The sequence below is a fragment of the Xiphophorus maculatus genome, chromosome 18 (genome assembly GCF_002775205.1).
Source record: "Xiphophorus maculatus strain JP 163 A chromosome 18, X_maculatus-5.0-male, whole genome shotgun sequence".
NCBI lineage: Eukaryota > Metazoa > Chordata > Actinopteri > Cyprinodontiformes > Poeciliidae > Xiphophorus > Xiphophorus maculatus.
In genome coordinates, this window is record NC_036460.1 from 4,907,484 (window position 1) to 4,925,412 (window position 17,929).

Sequence of the window (17,929 nt, forward strand, 5' to 3'; positions counted from 1 at the left end):
CCTCTGAAGACACTGAGAGCAACTTCCTCCTTCATGAAACATAAACAAAAATGGAGTGGGGTCAGATTTTAGTGGTTGGAGGATTTCTCTTTTGTCTTTGGTAAAAAAAAAACAAAAAAAAAAAACAAAAAACAACACGAACAATTTCTTCCCCGAAGTACGCTAGGCTAATACTGCTAGCTTAGCGTTTTTGGTTGTATTAGCTAACATTTGTAGCTCTAGAGATGTTTTATTTATCTGGACTAAGGACAAAAATTATTCTTTATTTAGACTACTGGCTGAATATTTGGTTTACACTTTTAAATCTAAACTAAAATTTATTTTATTTTAAGCTGGAATAAAAGCTTTTGTCTCTTCTGTATTTTAGATCTCCCTGTGTTTCTGCTGTAGTGTTACTTTTACAAGCTTTTCTATTGAAGCTTTAAATGTTTTAAATGGAGAGGAAACTGGCGTTTGTCGTGTGTTTTGGCGGATGGATTTTATTTTTGAATCGTGGCGTGACGATGCTCCGGCCGTTCCACGAGCTGCCTGAAAATAAAATGAGTTAAAACACATTTTTTCAGGAACCATACAGATGTTTTTGTTTACTAGATTACCAATGAAACCTTCTGGATGCGTTTACTTCTCTGCAGTGGCGTTTCTGTTGGTTTATTGTTTTTGTTCAGCTGTATCGTTTCTGTTCCCTCTGTTCCCTTCACTGGTGTATTGGGGTCATTATAGACAGGAAAGAAATAGAGTAAATGTAAAACTACTCGAAAAAATTTACAGAAAAAACACAAACATTTCTGAGATTAATCCAAAAATGTTTGTATTTTATAGCCAATTTTCAACTATGTCAGAGATTTGCTCCTTTTTATTCTTACTTGTTGTTTCCTGAAGTTGGGTAAATGTTTTTCTCAGAAGTCAGATTGTTGTCGTAAAATGTGTGAAATCAAGAGGATAATTTTAATTTTATTTTTTTAGACATTCACGGCGTGGTGCAACTCCCACCTGAGGAAAGCCGGGACGCAGATCGAAAACATCGAGGAAGACTTCAGGGATGGACTCAAACTGATGCTGCTGCTGGAGGTCATCTCAGGTCAGTTCTGCCAGACTGGGGAGCGGTCGGTGGACGGACCGGTCGGTGGACGGACCGGTCGGTGGACGGACCGGTTGGTGGACGGTCTTTTCAGTGAGAGTTCCTGCTCCATCCAGAAAACCTGGAAGTTGCTTTAGGAGCTTGGAAAGAAATTCAGTTCATCAACAAATGTCCAGTCCGTCCAACTGTTTCTTGCTGTTTGTCTGTCTGTCCGTCTGTCCGTTTGTCTTTCTTAGTCCATCTGTCTATCAACCATTCATCTATCCAACCATTTATTTGTTTGTTCATCCTAAAGTCCATTGGTTTTTCCATTTGTCCACTCATCCATACATCGTTTCTTTTCCTGTTTGTCCGTCCGTCCGTCCGTCCAACCATCCGTCCAACCATTTGTCCAGCCGTGCGTCCATCCATCATGTCTGTTTTTCCAGTTCATTTGTGGGTCTGACCTCCATCTATCCATCCTTTCAGTCTTCAGTTTCTCCATGTTTAAACCAGGATGGATGGATGGATGGATGAACAGTATTCCCAGATGATTTGTGTTGGACTCCTAAACTTCCTGAGGCAGCCTTTGGAAACCAAATTGTCTTCAGTCAGAGGCTTCTTCAGATTTGCTGTAACACAGACTGCTACAGGAGATCTTTCCTGCCAGCAGCCATCTACAAAAACTCTTTAAAGAATCTGAGTTAATGAGCTAAAATAACATTTATTTTTCCTCTGGGATCAATAAAGTATTTTTAATCTGAGAAATGTTCAGATTTCTGCCAGTTCTTCCTTCGACAGCCTGGAGAAGTTCAGAAACCGTAGCAAACCTGCGGCTTCCTCTCTCACATTCACTTCATTTTTGAGTGATGCCGACGTCGCCGCGGTAACCTTAGCCTCCCTGACGGAGCGGCTGTTCTGCTGAGTGTGCGGAAACGCGTCCTCACCCCCCCTCCTCTGTGTCTGCAGGCGAGCGGTTACCAAAGCCGGAGCGAGGCAAGATGAGGGTCCACAAGATCAACAACGTGAACAAAGCGCTGGACTTCATCGCCAGCAAGGGAGTCAAGCTGGTGTCCATCGGAGCCGAGGGTAAGAAAACAAGATGGAGGTCAGGGGGCGTTTAGGAACTGCTGGAACCAGTCCAATTCACTGGGATGATTCTTTGTTTACATCCAGAACCAGCTGATAGATGATCCTGGGCCGATGATAAAACGGTTTGATAATCAGTCGGAGATAAAAGACAGAGAGACATGGTAGTTTTAATACAGCCGACGTCCAAATGCTGCGTTCAGAGTCGGCTCAGAAAAGTCACATTTTTACTGCAGTCTGACTGGAAACATGTTGGTCCATTTCTGTATCTGACTTAAGGCAGATTTAACCATACGGAGGACCAATAATGCCCACAATAAGACACAAATATATAAATTGTAGTGATGAGTTAATCGCATTTTAATCAACAAAATAAGCAACATTTTCAATTCAAAGAAACTTTTTTGCTGCTTAATTATTGCATAAACAGAGAAATGAGCCCATCAACAAAGATATTTATTTTTAATCCATTATTCAACCAACAGATTGAAGAAAAGTTCATCTTTCCAGAGTTTCAGAAACCCTGATCATTCAGAGAGCTTCTTTTGTAATGTTGACCGTAGACGCAGACATTAGCGTTAGCTGCTACATGTTTAGCATTCAGATGCTATTTTAGGCTTGAGTAGCTTCGCTAACAGGCTAACTCCTTTTAGCACAACTTGAAAAAAACAGTCTTATCCAGCGTCCAATCAGATCGTTTTGAAGCAGAAATTAACCCACAATGGGACGAGAGAAACGGCTACGTCGTCCATCGCTGCTGTTAGTGGATGTAGGTTGTGCGTCAGTTTTACAGCCGTACCAGAAACATGCAAATACAAAGGTTCCCCTCTGAACTTTTCTTTATCTAAAAAAAGCAATTAATTGACATTAATGCAATAAAAAAAAGTGTTTTTAGTTTTATCTAAAACTAAAAACTAAAAAATTGCTATTTATCAGTCAATAAAAGTAGTTTTCGCACTTCATAATATTTTTATAGCATTAATTTCTCCTTTTTATTTTTTTTACTGAGAAATATTTAGTTACTAAAATAAATAAATCAGCTTTACGTTAATTTCTATCGTCCTGCAGGTAAAATGAGGGTGATATTTTTCACAATTTTAATCATATTCACTTTAGTTTTTCCATATTTCCTATTTTCTATATACATTTTTCTACTATTTATATTTATTTTCCATTACAACTTCTTCTTCTGCTGCATCTTGGATCAACTTGTTGACAAGTAAATATGCAAGAGTTTTAGTCTGTGAAGATAAATATGCATAAAGGGATGTTATTCAAATTAATTTGATCATGTCTTTTTCTCTATTACTACATTTACCTTAATACAGAAACCCAATAATTTCTGTGTCCAGCCTTTTATCCTGACATGTTGGTTAAATGTCTCGGCTGCGTGATGCCACAGATTCAGAACCGGGCCGCCTTGTCACACTGAGGTCATTGTGTGTTTAGCTAGTGGACGGCGACCTTTCTCCCACTCTGCCAGGACAACCATGACATTCCTGCAGCATGATGCAGCCGATACTGAAACAAAAAACATAAATAAAAAAAAAATACATGGCTGCCCATCCTAAACTTTGAGTCTGGCCTTCTGTGAAAGCAGCCGGCTAAAGGTCATCAGCTGGAAAACGGGCTGAGAAAAAAATGCCAAGATGACAGCTGGAAGCCGGAGGAAGGTCCACATCTGCGTTTGAGCCGCTGCAGTTTCAGTCCAGTTGCTGAAACTGAAGGAATGCGGCTTGGAGAGGAATTTAAAGCATGAAAATTGACAGCAAACCTGAGGAATGTAGACGCAATGAGGAGTATTTGGGTCGAGTTCACAGGTGACGGGTGATGGTGAGAGCGCGCCCAATAAGCTGCGATGAAACGGGTGAAGGCACGAAAGGATTGTTTGAACTATGACTGGAATCCGAGCCAAACTACCAAACTACACGCCTGCTTTCTAACAGCCACTGCAGGGAAACCCAGGATAACACGCTGCAAATCAGCCACCTGGTTCACGAGTTCCCCCTGCAGACGAAACATTTTTATCTGTTAAAAACTGTTTAATCTCCTCTGGGGTTGCAACGGACAATTATTTTACTAATTGATTATTCTAACGATGAATCAATGGGATTAAAGCCTTAAATTGTTTTTTTTGTCTTTTTGTTCAACCTTTCAAGGTTTTATATACAATAGAATACTTTAAAACAATAAGAATAAATATTTTGATTGCTTTTAAATAAGAAAGAAATACAACAGATCTGTCTGTCACGATAAATTTTGCTGTGTGATGAATTATTGCGATAAACATTATTGTTTTGATACCATTTTTAAGTAACATGATAATGCAAGGACATATTCTCAAAGATTAATAAACTTTAAATTCTAATGCACATTTAACACTTGAAAAGGAAGAAATTTTAAATATCCAAAATAAGTGAGCAAAACAACAGAATCAACAAATAAAATTATTTATGAAGCCTAAAAGTCATTTTTTTTTTAAAAAAAAGTCTAGTTGAAACCAAAATATCAAACATTTTATAAATGTTTGGTATTTTGTGCAAAATGGAGACTTTTGTCATCCAGATTTTGGTAGAAAGAGAAACTATAAATAATGAAAATAGAATTTGAGCTCATTTTAATTTATAATGTGATTAATTGATGTATTGCTTATTGCAACAGGACTATAGTTTAGTCAACACTTGATTATTCATATCAAAAGTTAAAAGCTCAACAATTTCTGCTGGAAAACATTCTGCTAAAACGATTAAAACTTAAATGATTAATCATGATTAAAAGATTATTTAAATACTCAACTTTAGTAATCGATTAATCATTGGAGGATAGACTCAAAAAATAAGCTGTTTGCAGAAACATTGAGTTGCTCTTAAGCAAAAACTGTACAAAAAGTACAAACATTTTGCATTTAAGATTAAACGCATCATCTTTGTCTGTAAATATTTTCAACCCAGAACTCAGGTGGCTAAAGTTTTTTTTTAAAAAGAATTTGTCTTTTTAAGTTTGGGCTTAATTACAGTTCTGCCTGTGGCAGGTTTTCATCCGTATACTCCAGTTAACAATCAATCAATTACTAAACTGGTCTCCGATTATCTTAATCAATTAATCACGATTAATCTGATTAATCGCTTCCTAGATTTGTTTAACCTTGCTAACTGTGAAGTGTCCAACGTCTTTTGTGCAGAAATCGTTGATGGGAACGCCAAGATGACACTGGGAATGATCTGGACCATCATCCTCCGCTTCGCCATCCAGGACATCTCTGTTGAAGGTGCGGCAGCCTGGAGGGTTCAATCCGGGTGAACGACAAAACAAAAAAGGAATTAAAGCTCATCAGAAGCTGCATCAGTCATATATTTGAAAATATTCTGTTCTTTTCTTTTTGCTTTCTTTTGCTTAAACTCTTTCCCTAAATTAATAAAAATCTAAATAACGTAGAAATAAATTAAACCCTCACGAGCAGGAGAAACACTCTCCAACTCCTCTGCTGCTCGTGAGGGTTTAATTTATTCATTTTTTAACCTGAGCAGTAGATTTCACACATAAATGCAGATTTCAGAGCTTATTGTGCAAAGCAGAACGAAAAACAAGCTGTTCCCACTCGCACCGCGAGGTGAGAATCGGTGGAGAAAAGCAGATCTGACCTGCATGGCGAAGCAGAATACTATCTGCTGATGTTTCTCTCATTAATGCACTCGGAGGGGAACATGGTGCCTATTTCACACACAGCTCAGGGTATTTTATGATCATGTTAGCAGACGGATCCCACCGATTATCCAGTCTGTGGCGCTCATCGCTTGGTGCCCCGGTACAGGAAGTATCATGATGTGGGATCAGCTTTGGGAAGACGTTGCTAACTGGTGAAAATGTGAATGTTTCACTCCGTGAGAGCCGATGTGACAGCATGAAGAGATTTTACTGGATAAAAATGTAGTCGATCATTTTTAATCCATTTCAGCAGCAGGTCTTTACCAAAACTCTTGAAGTTGAGACAAAAGTCAAATTCTTGAATGTTTTTTTAAACTCCACCCACTTCTCTCTTATCTGCTTCTAGGCCACGCCTCTTCTACCTCTGCTGTTTTTCTTGTCTTCAAGCTTTGTTTTAGCTTTCATTCAGCTCTGCCCCATTTGCACTCTGCTGTTTTTAATTACATAAGCCCTGCCTCTTTCTTTCTTTGTGTTTTAGCCCTGCCGTATTTTATTCCTTACAAATCTTTGTATGTCCCGCCTCTTCCTGTTTTGTATGAACTCTTTAAATCCCGCCTTTTTCTATGCCAAGTCTTTGGGTTATAAGTTTCACCTATTTTATTATTTTTACTTTTTTTTTGCTTTTGTAATTTAGTTCAAGTTTTAATTAACTTTCTGCTCTATTGGCTCCAACCCTGCTCTTTCCTTTCTTTAAGCCCCGCCCCGTTTCCCCTCTGTTGATACCTTCTATAAGCCCCGCCTCTTTTGTGTTTATATTATGTAAGCTCCGCCCTCTTCTCAGCTCATTAGCATTAACATTTAGTCTCGTCCCATTTTACTCCTGAGCTGTTTTAGCTCGGTTTACAAGCCTAACTATTAACTTTTTCTTTTTTTCCTCTGATAGACTGATTAATTTCTCCTTGGATGTGATTAATGCTTCCTTTAGTGATGTGAATAATAAGAAAATAAGGAATGTTTTTTTCGGTAGAATAGCTACTACCATTTTTCCGTCTATATTACATTGAGTGATTTTTTTTTTCATGTTCGGTGTATAAATGTTGACCTTTACCTGAAGTTGTAATGAGTGGAGTGTCCCCATATGGACGCTGCTGATGAAGACTGTTCCTCTTCCTCCCGGCAGAGACCTCTGCTAAGGAGGGTCTCCTCCTGTGGTGCCAGAGGAAGACGGCTCCTTACAAGAACGTCAACGTGCAAAACTTCCACATCAGGTAGCGAACGCCTCAAAACTGCAGACAGTTTTCTAAAATAATTCAGATAACGTGCAGGAATAAAGCTTTATTTCCTGAGCTTCTAGCTTAGTAATCTTTGAAATTAGTTTGCCAGTTTTTTAAATGAAATTAAACGATAAACTTAATCAAGGCGCACATTTTGCAGTAATCTAATTAGATTCTCCCCAGACATTTTCCTGTAATTCTGTTCAAAGAGCGCCACCTGCTGGAGAAGCCTGGAAATGTTTGCATACAGTAAATACATAAATTGTTAAATTTTCCTGTCAGCTGGAAGGACGGCCTCGCCTTCAACGCTCTGATCCACAGACACAGACCCGACCTCATCGACTACGATAGCCTCAGAAAGGTTCTTCACTCAAACGGAAACATTTCCCAGAGTTCATCTACCCTCTATATAAACTGAAATACTGACCTCACTGTGTTCTCTCTGTCAGGACGACCCCGTCACTAACCTGAACAATGCCTTCGAGGTGGCTGAGAAGCACCTGGACATCCCCAAAATGTTGGACGCTGAAGGTACGAGGTTCAAAACTGGATGGGAAACGTTTGACGATTAATTCTGAGAAAGTTTCTTTAATCATTAATTGTTTGAGTTTGCAGGAAGTGACTTTTACTGCTGCTCTGCATGTGACTGCAGTCCTTGACCAGTAAATCCAGTTTTTACTGGAGCTATTTTAGGTCAATGCTGCAAAAATATGATTTTTTTTTTTACAGGATGGTGGTGAAAAGAGCCGGAAGAGCCCGTATCTTTAGTTTACGTCAATAACAGGGATCCGGATCAGGCCGTTTTCTTTCTGGGTGGATACATCCAATAGACAAGACTTAGAGCTGTGACTGTTGTGCAAATCTTAGCAGAATATAGAGATTAAAAAATGCTAAACCATGCATTCCTGCACAAACGTTCACTTTATGCATGACAGCAAGTATTCTCAGCGAATCCCAGATCAAGGGATGCAAGTTTGTTTCTCTCTTAGCTCGTCAGGACTTAGTGGCACAAACTTTATTTATTTCTGTTAAATTTTCAAAGTTCTTTTTTTATTCAACCGTCTGATTCTTAAACGAACACGACTTTAAAGCGTCGCCCATTTGTCTCATGTTGAGCAGCAAAGGTGGAGGAAACGTAAGATTTGTTTTTTCCTTCCACCTACTTTTCATTCAGAATTTGTTTACATCAAACTAAGAGAAAATAAAACTACGAGGAGAAAGTCGTAACTGCACAACTTTAGTTGTGAGAAAGTCGGAAGAATAAGCGAGGAAAGTTGTAACAAGTCTAAAGTAGCAACAATATCCAAATAGTCATAAAACTACAACTTTTTTCTTGCAATATTTCGACTTTATTCTTGTAATTCTGACTCGTAATTATTTAATTCTCATAATTTGATCTTATTTTCTTAGCTTGACCCGAATACTCCGTCGTTCATTTTAAACTGTAAATGAATAAAATAAATTAGTAAGTAAATTTTTATTCCTGCCAGTAAAAATGTGTAGTATTAAAAGTTCAAACCTTTCAGTTTTTGAGTGTTTTTCCTGATAAAAACATTTTTTCGGTACAATCGGCCCCTCCTGCTCTGCTCCTTCCCATCATCCTTCAGTGTAAATGTTGAACCTGAGCAGCAGCGGTGAGACGGGACCTGCAGCCTGATGCATGTGACTCTGATGCCTGATCTGTTTACTTTTTCCAGATAAGACGTCTCCAGGACTAATCTGTGTTTTATCCGTGTTGTTTGTGGTTGATTACATGTTTTATGATCCGCTCTGAGCCGTGTGCCAGCCGTGTCTCTGTTCATAACCTCGTCTCCCCCCGTAGACATTGTGAACACCGCTCGTCCCGATGAGAAAGCCATAATGACCTATGTGTCCAGTTTCTACCATGCCTTCTCTGGAGCACAGAAGGTACCACTGACCTGACCTCTGACCTCCTACTAACCGCTTCCTGTCCAGCATGGCCTCACCCGCTCAGCACAGACGCTGCACATGTTGGGACACAAACGCGAACGAGTCGGTTCTGAAATGAGTCTGCAGAAAAAAACCTGCTGCTTACATCTTAAACTTGATGATTGAAAGTTGGATTTTCTCCTTTTTTAAAAAAGTTTTTCAGCTTCAGCTCAGAAAACGTTATGACCTGAATTATAACGGTTCAAAGTGCCAAGTAAACAAAACGATAACCAGCCCGCCCAATCCGCTCTGCACTGACAGGAAGCAACAAGAAGGTTAAAGGGTCACTTTGAAGCAGATGCTGACATCTAGTGGTCAAACTGGAAATATCAGCTGCCTCTTTTCTGAACGTCTTAAATTTATTGAGCAGTCCATCCAGAATTTTGAGTTGTTTTTTTCACAATCAAACAAACAGCTGATTTTGTGAAATATTTGCAAGGAATTTTGTAATAAATTTTCCTAATTAAACCTGTGTGTATAGAGAGTTTATAAAGATATTTAAGTTCTTTAATTTCGGTGTTTATGGTTTGTAAAATGCTTGATTTTCAAACTGCACAGTTTTATAATAAAGTGCAATCTAACATTTTATTAAAATCCTAAATTTGGAAAACATTGTTTACAGTTGAAACCAGATATTTACATACTCCTCATAAAAAAGCAGTTTTTTTCCTCACTATCCAAACTCAGATACAATTACCAAAATTATTTCTATTTGCTAAATGCCAGGATATCTTTAGAGTTCTTCTGTTGTATTTAATTTGAGCATGAAGGTTTTTTTTTATTTTAACACAATTTTTATGGATTGTTTCTGTAAATCTGTTCTACCCAAAACTCAAGTGGCAGTTTTAGTTTCACCTGGTTCACAATCTGTAAAATACTCCTATTAAGCAAATTACGCGATTAAATTATTAATCGGTTTATTGAAAAAATAACAATCACATCAGGCCTACACGGCAGAAAGAGTTAATTTAATTATTCTGGCTTTTTTTAGTTTCAGATTCATTCTGTTACAAATGATCAAACATTTTCCAATTAATTAGGAATCCAATTATTTGCATTTTTAACACTGTATAAAGTAAGTGTAAGTGATTAAATAAAAATTCCCACAATGTGCCATTTTTTTTTAGATCTAATTAGAGAAATAACACTAAAATAGTCGTTTGCTGCAGCTCTAAATCTTCCTTGCAGGGTTTTTTTTTCTTTCTGTTTTTGTTTTTTTCACTCATTTGTTGTGAGGTATCAGTCGATGAGCTTCACTGTGACCCTTTCTCCTTCTGTTTGAGAAGAAAAACTGAAGTTTTCTCTCGACCTTTAGCGCACCAGTTTTGAGCCAAGCTGCTGTTGTAACATAGTTTTAGAATCAGCAGCTCGCTTCTCGGATTTGCTGCAGCGTTTCTGGATTTCCAAACAGTAAACTGAGGCAGTGAATTCTGGGATTATGACAGTTTGGCAGCAGTCTGCAGATAGCGGATCTGTTTCTAATCTGCAGACTCGTTCAGGTTCGTTCCCCTGTTCGTGTCCCAGCCTCTCAAACCTCTCTGGTGCCTCTTCCCTCAAGGTGATCTGAGTTTTAGGAGGAAGCTGAAGCTGGGGGCCCCCTGCTGGGGGCCAGGAAGCGTTGAGCTCTGGGTGTTTTCAGCTTTGGCTTCACTCTTTCTGTTTTACCTCTGTTTCTGTTCTGCTGGGGATGCCTTTAGACATCGTGGGTACTCTGAGGCCGGATGAGAAGGCCATTATGACCTATGTCTCCTGCTTCTATCACGCCTTCTCTGGCGCACAGAAGGTGAGCTCCTCACGCTTCGAAATCACACTAACACCTCGACCGAGAAAATCCTGCAAACGCCACAGAATTCCCCATCAGTCGACATGTTTAATATAGACAGGACCGGCTTTTATACATCAGAACATGACTTTGGGGGCTTATGGGGCTGAAACGATTAATCGTGATTAATACATTTTTGAAATAATCGTCAACTAATTTAGGCATCAAAAGGCTGAAAAGTTGACTTTGCAGATTTTATTTAATTTATTAAACTTAGCTAAGTACAGCAACCATTTCAGAGCTGGAACGATTAATCGTGATTATTCAAATAATTGTTTTACAAACTTGGTCATCAGAAAGCTGATATCGCTGCACCCAAACCTGCTTTTATTTTTATTTAAACTTGGCCAAGCATCAAGGGCTTTAGGGCTGAAATGATTAGTTGTGATAGATTTTTTTTTTAAACCAACTAATTTAGTAATCGATTAATCATTAACTAGAATATACAGACTCTTAAAGTCCATTTGCTGAGAGCATTAATTAATAATTGATATTTTCAGCCCTAGTTTTAAATATTTAAGGTCGATTTGTAAATTAATTTATAAACATGATGGGGACTCTGTAAACTACAACCTGTCCGGTTCTTCTGTTTCTGCTTTTTGACGCCGGCTGGGTTTTGCGGACTGGTCTGTTTCTAAACGGACCAGTCTGTTTCTGGAAAACCCAGTTGACGACTCTGGTTTCTACCCTGCTGTTCACACTTTCCAAACAAAGATGAATATTCATTGTAAAGTAGAATATTTTAAACTTATTTTAGCCATTGGATGATGAAGTGGAGGTTTTGATTATTTTGAATATGTTGTCTTTTATTCCAGTGGTAGTGTTATATCCTAGCAGACGCTCTGATGTGGACTTCAGCGTTCCATAAATCTGTAACTAGATGGATGGATTTGATTCCCACGTTTGGATGGGAGACGCATGGAGTTTCAACACTGATTTTTGCTTTTTTGTGGCACTTTGAACTAATGATCAGAAGCGATTGCATGCCATCAGTAGCTTCTAATTTTAGACAGTTTCATTTGTCACTTTTTAAAGCATTAACTGCCTGCGTGTGGAATATTTTTTCACAAAAATGAAAGGAGACAGTGTAGTTATTAAAACCATGAGGCACTAATCCAAACAGTTGAGCTTAGTGATTGTAATGTCTGCTGGAAATGATTGGAGCAAAGTTTAAATTGGAGTTTAGTCACTCTTTGTTTCCTGATAGGCCGAGACTGCCGCTAATCGCATCTGCAAAGTGCTGGCTGTCAACCAGGAGAATGAACAAATGATGGAGGATTACGAGAAGCTCGCCAGCGACGTGAGTTCGACGCACGATTCATTAAACGTTACATATATTTATGCATGTTTTTTTTTACATTTTCTGGGCTTTTCTTCCTGCTTCAATCCAGCTGCTAGAGTGGATTCGTCGGACGATCCCTTGGCTGGAGAACCGAACCCAGGAGAAAACCGTGAAAGACCTGCAGGCCAAACAGGAGGACTTCAGAGATTACCGCACAGTTCACAAACCACCCAAGGTCCAGCAGCAAGCAGCATTTTTACCCGGAGCTCGTTAAAAGTCTGACCCACCTGACGTTGTCTTTACTGAACAATCTGGTCCCTTTTCAGGTCCAGGAAAAGTGTCAGCTGGAGATCAGCTTCAACACTCTGCAGACCAAACTGAGACTGAGCAACAGACCTGCCTTCATGCCGTCAGAAGGACGCATGGTGTCCGTACGTAAACCTTCATGTTAAATTACCCCGATGGGGGCCGAAGGTCAAACGGTATTTTATCTGTATGCTAACCCGTAGGCAGCGTTTGTTAACGTCCTTCATTAGCAGCAACTTGAAATAAATTGGCTGAATCCCAATCTAAGAAGGCCTGAAAGTCAACATAAACTAGAATTTTATTATTTTTGAAGATTCTGTGGTACTAGTTGGTTTTTACTCAGTATGAACACAGGAAAATCAGAGGGAGAGTGGAAAAATTAAGAAAAAAAGTGGAAGTTTTCAAATGCTAGTCTTGGCTAAAATGCTAGTGCTAGCTTAAAGGGATATTTGCCTACTGAAGTAAATATTTTGTTCAAATCTTCAACTATACAAAAAAACATTAATTAAGTTTAAAGTTTCTGTTAAGCTGCCAGTCAAATGGTTCACATGTTAGCCTGCGACCAAATATGCTAACAATGCAAGAGATTTTTAAAACCGTGGGAGGAGTTTCCTCTGATTTCCAAACTCATTCTGGAATAATCCTTATTCCAAATTAATGCAGAACCTCTAGTTTATGACATGATAAAACGAAAGCTGTGGAGCGGATATTGTTGTTAACCTGTTGGTAACTGTGCTGTTTTGTTCCAGGACATTAACACGGCGTGGCACACCCTGGAGGGAGCGGAGAAGGGATACGAGGAGTGGATCCTGAGCGAGATCAGGCGTCTGGAGAGACTCGAGCATCTGGCTGAGAAGTTCCACCAGAAAGCCGCCATCCATGAATCCTGGACTGACGGTACGACGCCGAGTTTAATGGAGTCTTTAGATTTATGCTTCATTTAAGTGTGTGGCTTAGAAATGCAACTATCGACTATTTTAATAACTGATTATTCTTTTTAATTACAATTAGCTACTTAGAATTTTGAACTACTATTTTGATAATTAATTGGGGGGGAAAAAGATTTTTCATTTAACCACTTAAATCTTTTTATACAATCTTATAAATACATTAAGAAGCCAAACAATGAATCTGCAGCTAGAAAATGCTTCTAACATCATGTGAAAATCTCTTTTGTCTTAACATTAATGCAGTGTACAACTGATATGTTTTATTGTTTAATTAACCAATCAATAATTTGATAACAAAAAGGTACTAAATAGATTTTTACTGAATTTGAACCAGGTTAAGCTAAAGAACCTAAAATGTTCAGAGCAGAACATATTTACAAAGATTTTTCTCTTTTATATGCAAAAGATATAAATGTTCTCTAAAGAAATGCTGTTATTGCATTTTAGGCAATATGTTCATTTTCTTATAAAGGAATTGAAATGTTAAGTTTGCATGTTTTAATGTATTTCTAATGTATAAAATAATTTTAAGTGGTTTTTCACTTTAAATACATAATGTATTTTTGTTCAGTTTATACTGAACTGGTTTTCAGTTTAAAAGCAGGAACAGCTAGTGGCAAAACTAGCAACAGTGAGTTATACAGAGTGTGGCTTTGTTTCAGTAAATGTGCTTTTTTAATTAACTCCAGTTAATGTTTAATCCCTTACTATTTTAATAAACAATTAATCACCATTAATTCGATTAATCATGATTACTCGAATTAATGGTGATTAATCGTTTCAGCCCTAGTGTTGATATCAAAGCAAGATCGTCAGGTTTGAATCTGCCGTTAGGTGAATGAATGACTCTTAAATCCGTCTGCAGGTAAGGAGGCCATGTTGACCCAGAAAGACTACGAGACCTCCACTCTGTCAGAGGTGAAAGCGTTGCTACGGAAACACGAGGCCTTCGAGAGCGACCTGGCGGCCCACCAGGACCGAGTGGAGCAGATCGCCGCCATCGCTCAGGAGCTCAAGTAAGGAAAAGTGGAGAGCTTCAACACACGGCCATGCTAACCCCTGGGGGGCGCTATAACTTACTGCCTCAATGCGTCCAACAGTGAACTGGACTATTACGACGCTGCCAGCGTCAACACTCGCTGCCAGAAGATCTGTGAACAGTGGGACATCCTGGGATCGCTCACCCACAGGCGCAAAGAGTCACTGGAGGTAAAACACTCAAACCGGGCTGCAGCTGTGAGGTTTGCAGTGTTGCATGATGGGAAAAGTGCTGCCTGTCTGCAAACAGCTCTGGTCAGAAGCCGTTAGCTTTGAGCTACAAGTAGCAATTATTTTGATGATTAATCAATTAATTGGATTTTATTCATTGGCTCATTCTGCCAATTTTTAATTTAACCGCTTATTTTTTTAATGTAATATTAGAAATGCTTTAAAACTTGCAAATGAACAAATTTATTCATTTTTAAAAGAGAAAAAGCAATAATTAAATAACATCACTCCTTCGGTGAATGCTTGATCAGATTTAGCAAAGGCTAAAACAATCCTAGCATGTGAAATGCTCAAACCGTTCCCCTGGACTTAACATCTGCAGTTTAGGGCTGATCGGGTGATTATTTTTTTGGATTAACTGATTAATAATTGGAGATTAGAAGGTGCTTAATATGGGATTTTTAAAACTTTGAACCAGGTGAAGCTAATACTGTGACCTGATGGATTCTGGGTAGAACATATTCACAGAAAAAGAAGGATTTTCTATCTTAAATGTAATTTTTTTTGTACAGTTTTAATTTTATTATTGCTCTAAATAAACTTGTTTAACAAAATGCCTTTTTCCAAACTATTTTAGTTAATGATTAATCAATTCAATGTATGATTAATCTGATTAATCATTTTAGCCCTAAAATTTTTTTGTTGTTTTCTGATTCATGCATTTTAATCTTAAAGTTTTTATCCATTATTAATGAACATGACCGCATCAAAACCTTTCAACCCAACATTGCACCAATCACGGTAGAGGTACCATCATGCTGTGGGACTGTGATAAACTACCTCCATGTTCTTCATCTTTACCTTAAAGCAGTAGCTTTGAAGATGTTTCCATACTGATTCCTAATAAATAGTCCAAGAAGCCTTAAGTTTGGTTGTCATTGATCCATTTTGACCGCCATCTTGTTTTTTGGCCTCCAGAGAACGGAGAAGCAGCTGGAGTCGATAGATGAGCTCTACCTGGAGTACGCCAAGAGGGCGGCGCCGTTCAACAACTGGATGGAGGGCGCCATGGAGGACCTGCAGGACATGTTCATCGTTCACAACATCGAGGAGATCCAGGTAGCTGCTAGCTCCGCTCAACTCAACAGCACTGTTTATCCGCTAACAGGCTAACGGCTAAAGCTAACCCAGAGTTCCCATTTAGTTTTCTATATCAGAATATCGACAAACTTTTACACACATTCGTATTTGAGACACAGCTACAGATCCAGTGGAAACAGAAACATCAAATGCTAAATTAGACATAAATATAATCGACATCCAGACATGAATGAGCGACGAGGAGCTAAATGTCGGCTTCCAGCAGGGGTGTTGATGTTCTGGTTTGTCCTGTCAGGGTCTGATCTCGGCCCATGAGCAGTTCAAGTCCACGCTGCCGGAGGCCAACAAGGAGCGTGAGGCCATTCAGGCCATCCAGGCCGAGGTGCAGAGGATCGCCCAGAGCAACGGCATCAAGCTGAGCAGCGCCAACCCCTACACCACCATCACGCCCCAGAGCATCGATAGCAAGTGGGAGAAGGTGGGCTGGCCTCACACTTACTGTTTGTTGCTGCTTTTATGACAGATTTGATTCTTCCTCAGGTTTTATCACGTTGTTTAGTTTCTCTTAAAACTTGGCCGGATTCTTATCTTTCTAGATCATTCTCCGGATGTTTTTTTGGGATTTACTTCCAGTTCAATTCATTAATTCGTGTTTTAAAACTAATTACCAGTGAGGAGAAGTTTCCTTACAGGGAAAATAAAGATGGTGTTGAATTTTTCTTTTTGCTATGTAGATGTGTTTAGCAGAAGATTACTGGATATCACCTGTTAGCCGCTACAGCTAGCGACGCTGCAGGCGCCATTACTCTGCACGGACTCGTATCCTTAGTTTGTTTTCAGGTTGTGCTGCACTGACTTCTGCAGCACATCTATGTGTTAAGGTTTTCATAATCAAGCTAGCATAACTGACCACCTTCCAACTTAATATATATTTTTTAAATTCAAACCTGTGAGGTGTGAAACCCTTGGACTTGGTCCTAGTCCGTTTTTCAGATTCTTTGTGTAATCGTATAGTTTTTCCAATCTGGTAACATCAGCGTTTCACGCCTCCGGTTGTGTGTTCTGCAGGCCATGGCCATGGTGCCGCAGCGCGACAACGCCCTGCAGCACGAGCTGAACAAACAGAACTCCAACGACTCGCTGAGAGCCACGTTCGCCGCCCAGGCCAACTCAGTCGGCGCCTACATCCAGGCCAAGATGGAGGTAATGGATGACTGAGCTGGTGAATGTTCCCGGCGGTCGGTTCGGTTCGTAACTGCTCCGTTTGTGTCGACAGGAAATCGGCAGGATATCCATCGAGATGAACGGCACCCTGGAGGACCAGCTGACCAACTTGAAGGAGTACCAGAAGACCATCCTGTCCTACATGCCGGAGATCAACAAGCTGGAGGCACACCACCAGCACATCCAGGAGGCGCTGATCTTTGACAACCAGTACACGTCCTATACCATGGAGGTATGCCGGGCCCCCCGAAAATCACTGGGCAGATAACGGGCTTTTTAAAAACTTCAGTTAGCATCACATTAATTGCAACAAGGTTTATCCCACACAGGGTTTCCAAACGTTTTATCAAAATCGAGTCAAAAGTGCTAAAAGATCAAATAAAACCAATCAAATAGTCAGTTTTGTGTAGGAAATGGATGACATTCATCGTAGATCCTGTGGCTACAGTACTGAAGCTTTGATGAGGCGTCACTGAACACTGACCCCTGCTGGTCATTTAAAATCCCTGCAGTTGACACAGATTTGATCACCTAGTATTAGGCTGTTGTATACAAATATTTCAGTAATCGAGTAATATATTGATTATTCTTGCGATTAATCGTAAGAAAATCAGGGGGAAAAAATCTGATTTTTTTTTTAATCGGATAAAAAATAAAGATAAAATAAAACATTGGTAAATCTAACATAACAGCAGTGTTACTACCGGATGTCAACATCAGTCCAATTTTTTACATGTGAGCTTCCCTAATAATAACTTTTCTGTAGTTTAGAAAATTAACCTGTAACAATAATAGCTCACTTTCTAAGTTAACCTGAAGAAAAGTTATACAAAAATCTGAAATTATATTCAATTTAATAATAAAGATTCAGGCTCACAAATAAGCTTATAAAAAATGTCTATGCTCCAGCTTTCAGTTTATGTATTCATCTTCAGTCAGTTTAATAGATGAACTCTCACCTTGCCCAGACGTTTATAGCCTCTGTGTTCACGTTAGCGACGGGATTTGACATCTTTGTTC

The 17,929-nt window shown here is 39.1% G+C and overlaps 1 protein-coding gene across 2 annotated transcripts in view; it reads left to right on the top strand.

Annotated features, from left to right (window-relative positions):
- Nucleotides 1-17,929, top strand: part of actn4 (actinin alpha 4) — a 63,386-nt gene that overhangs the window by 39,223 nt on the left and 6,234 nt on the right. The window contains exons 2-18 of one of the 2 annotated variants that reach the window (XM_023350823.1): nucleotides 964-1,078; nucleotides 2,027-2,146; nucleotides 5,328-5,414; nucleotides 6,972-7,059; nucleotides 7,348-7,426; nucleotides 7,515-7,596; nucleotides 8,888-8,973; nucleotides 12,045-12,137; nucleotides 12,229-12,354; nucleotides 12,446-12,550; nucleotides 13,175-13,322; nucleotides 14,241-14,391; nucleotides 14,476-14,584; nucleotides 15,563-15,703; nucleotides 15,981-16,163; nucleotides 16,754-16,888; nucleotides 16,962-17,141. In XM_023350823.1, coding sequence (XP_023206591.1) covers nucleotides 964-1,078; nucleotides 2,027-2,146; nucleotides 5,328-5,414; nucleotides 6,972-7,059; nucleotides 7,348-7,426; nucleotides 7,515-7,596; nucleotides 8,888-8,973; nucleotides 12,045-12,137; nucleotides 12,229-12,354; nucleotides 12,446-12,550; nucleotides 13,175-13,322; nucleotides 14,241-14,391; nucleotides 14,476-14,584; nucleotides 15,563-15,703; nucleotides 15,981-16,163; nucleotides 16,754-16,888; nucleotides 16,962-17,141 — 2,028 coding nt within the window. Of the gene's footprint in view, nucleotides 1-963; nucleotides 1,079-2,026; nucleotides 2,147-5,327; nucleotides 5,415-6,971; nucleotides 7,060-7,347; nucleotides 7,427-7,514; nucleotides 7,597-8,887; nucleotides 8,974-10,712; nucleotides 10,799-12,044; nucleotides 12,138-12,228; nucleotides 12,355-12,445; nucleotides 12,551-13,174; nucleotides 13,323-14,240; nucleotides 14,392-14,475; nucleotides 14,585-15,562; nucleotides 15,704-15,980; nucleotides 16,164-16,753; nucleotides 16,889-16,961; nucleotides 17,142-17,929 lie in introns of both variants that reach the window. The other variant, XM_005811973.3, reaches the window with a different exon arrangement.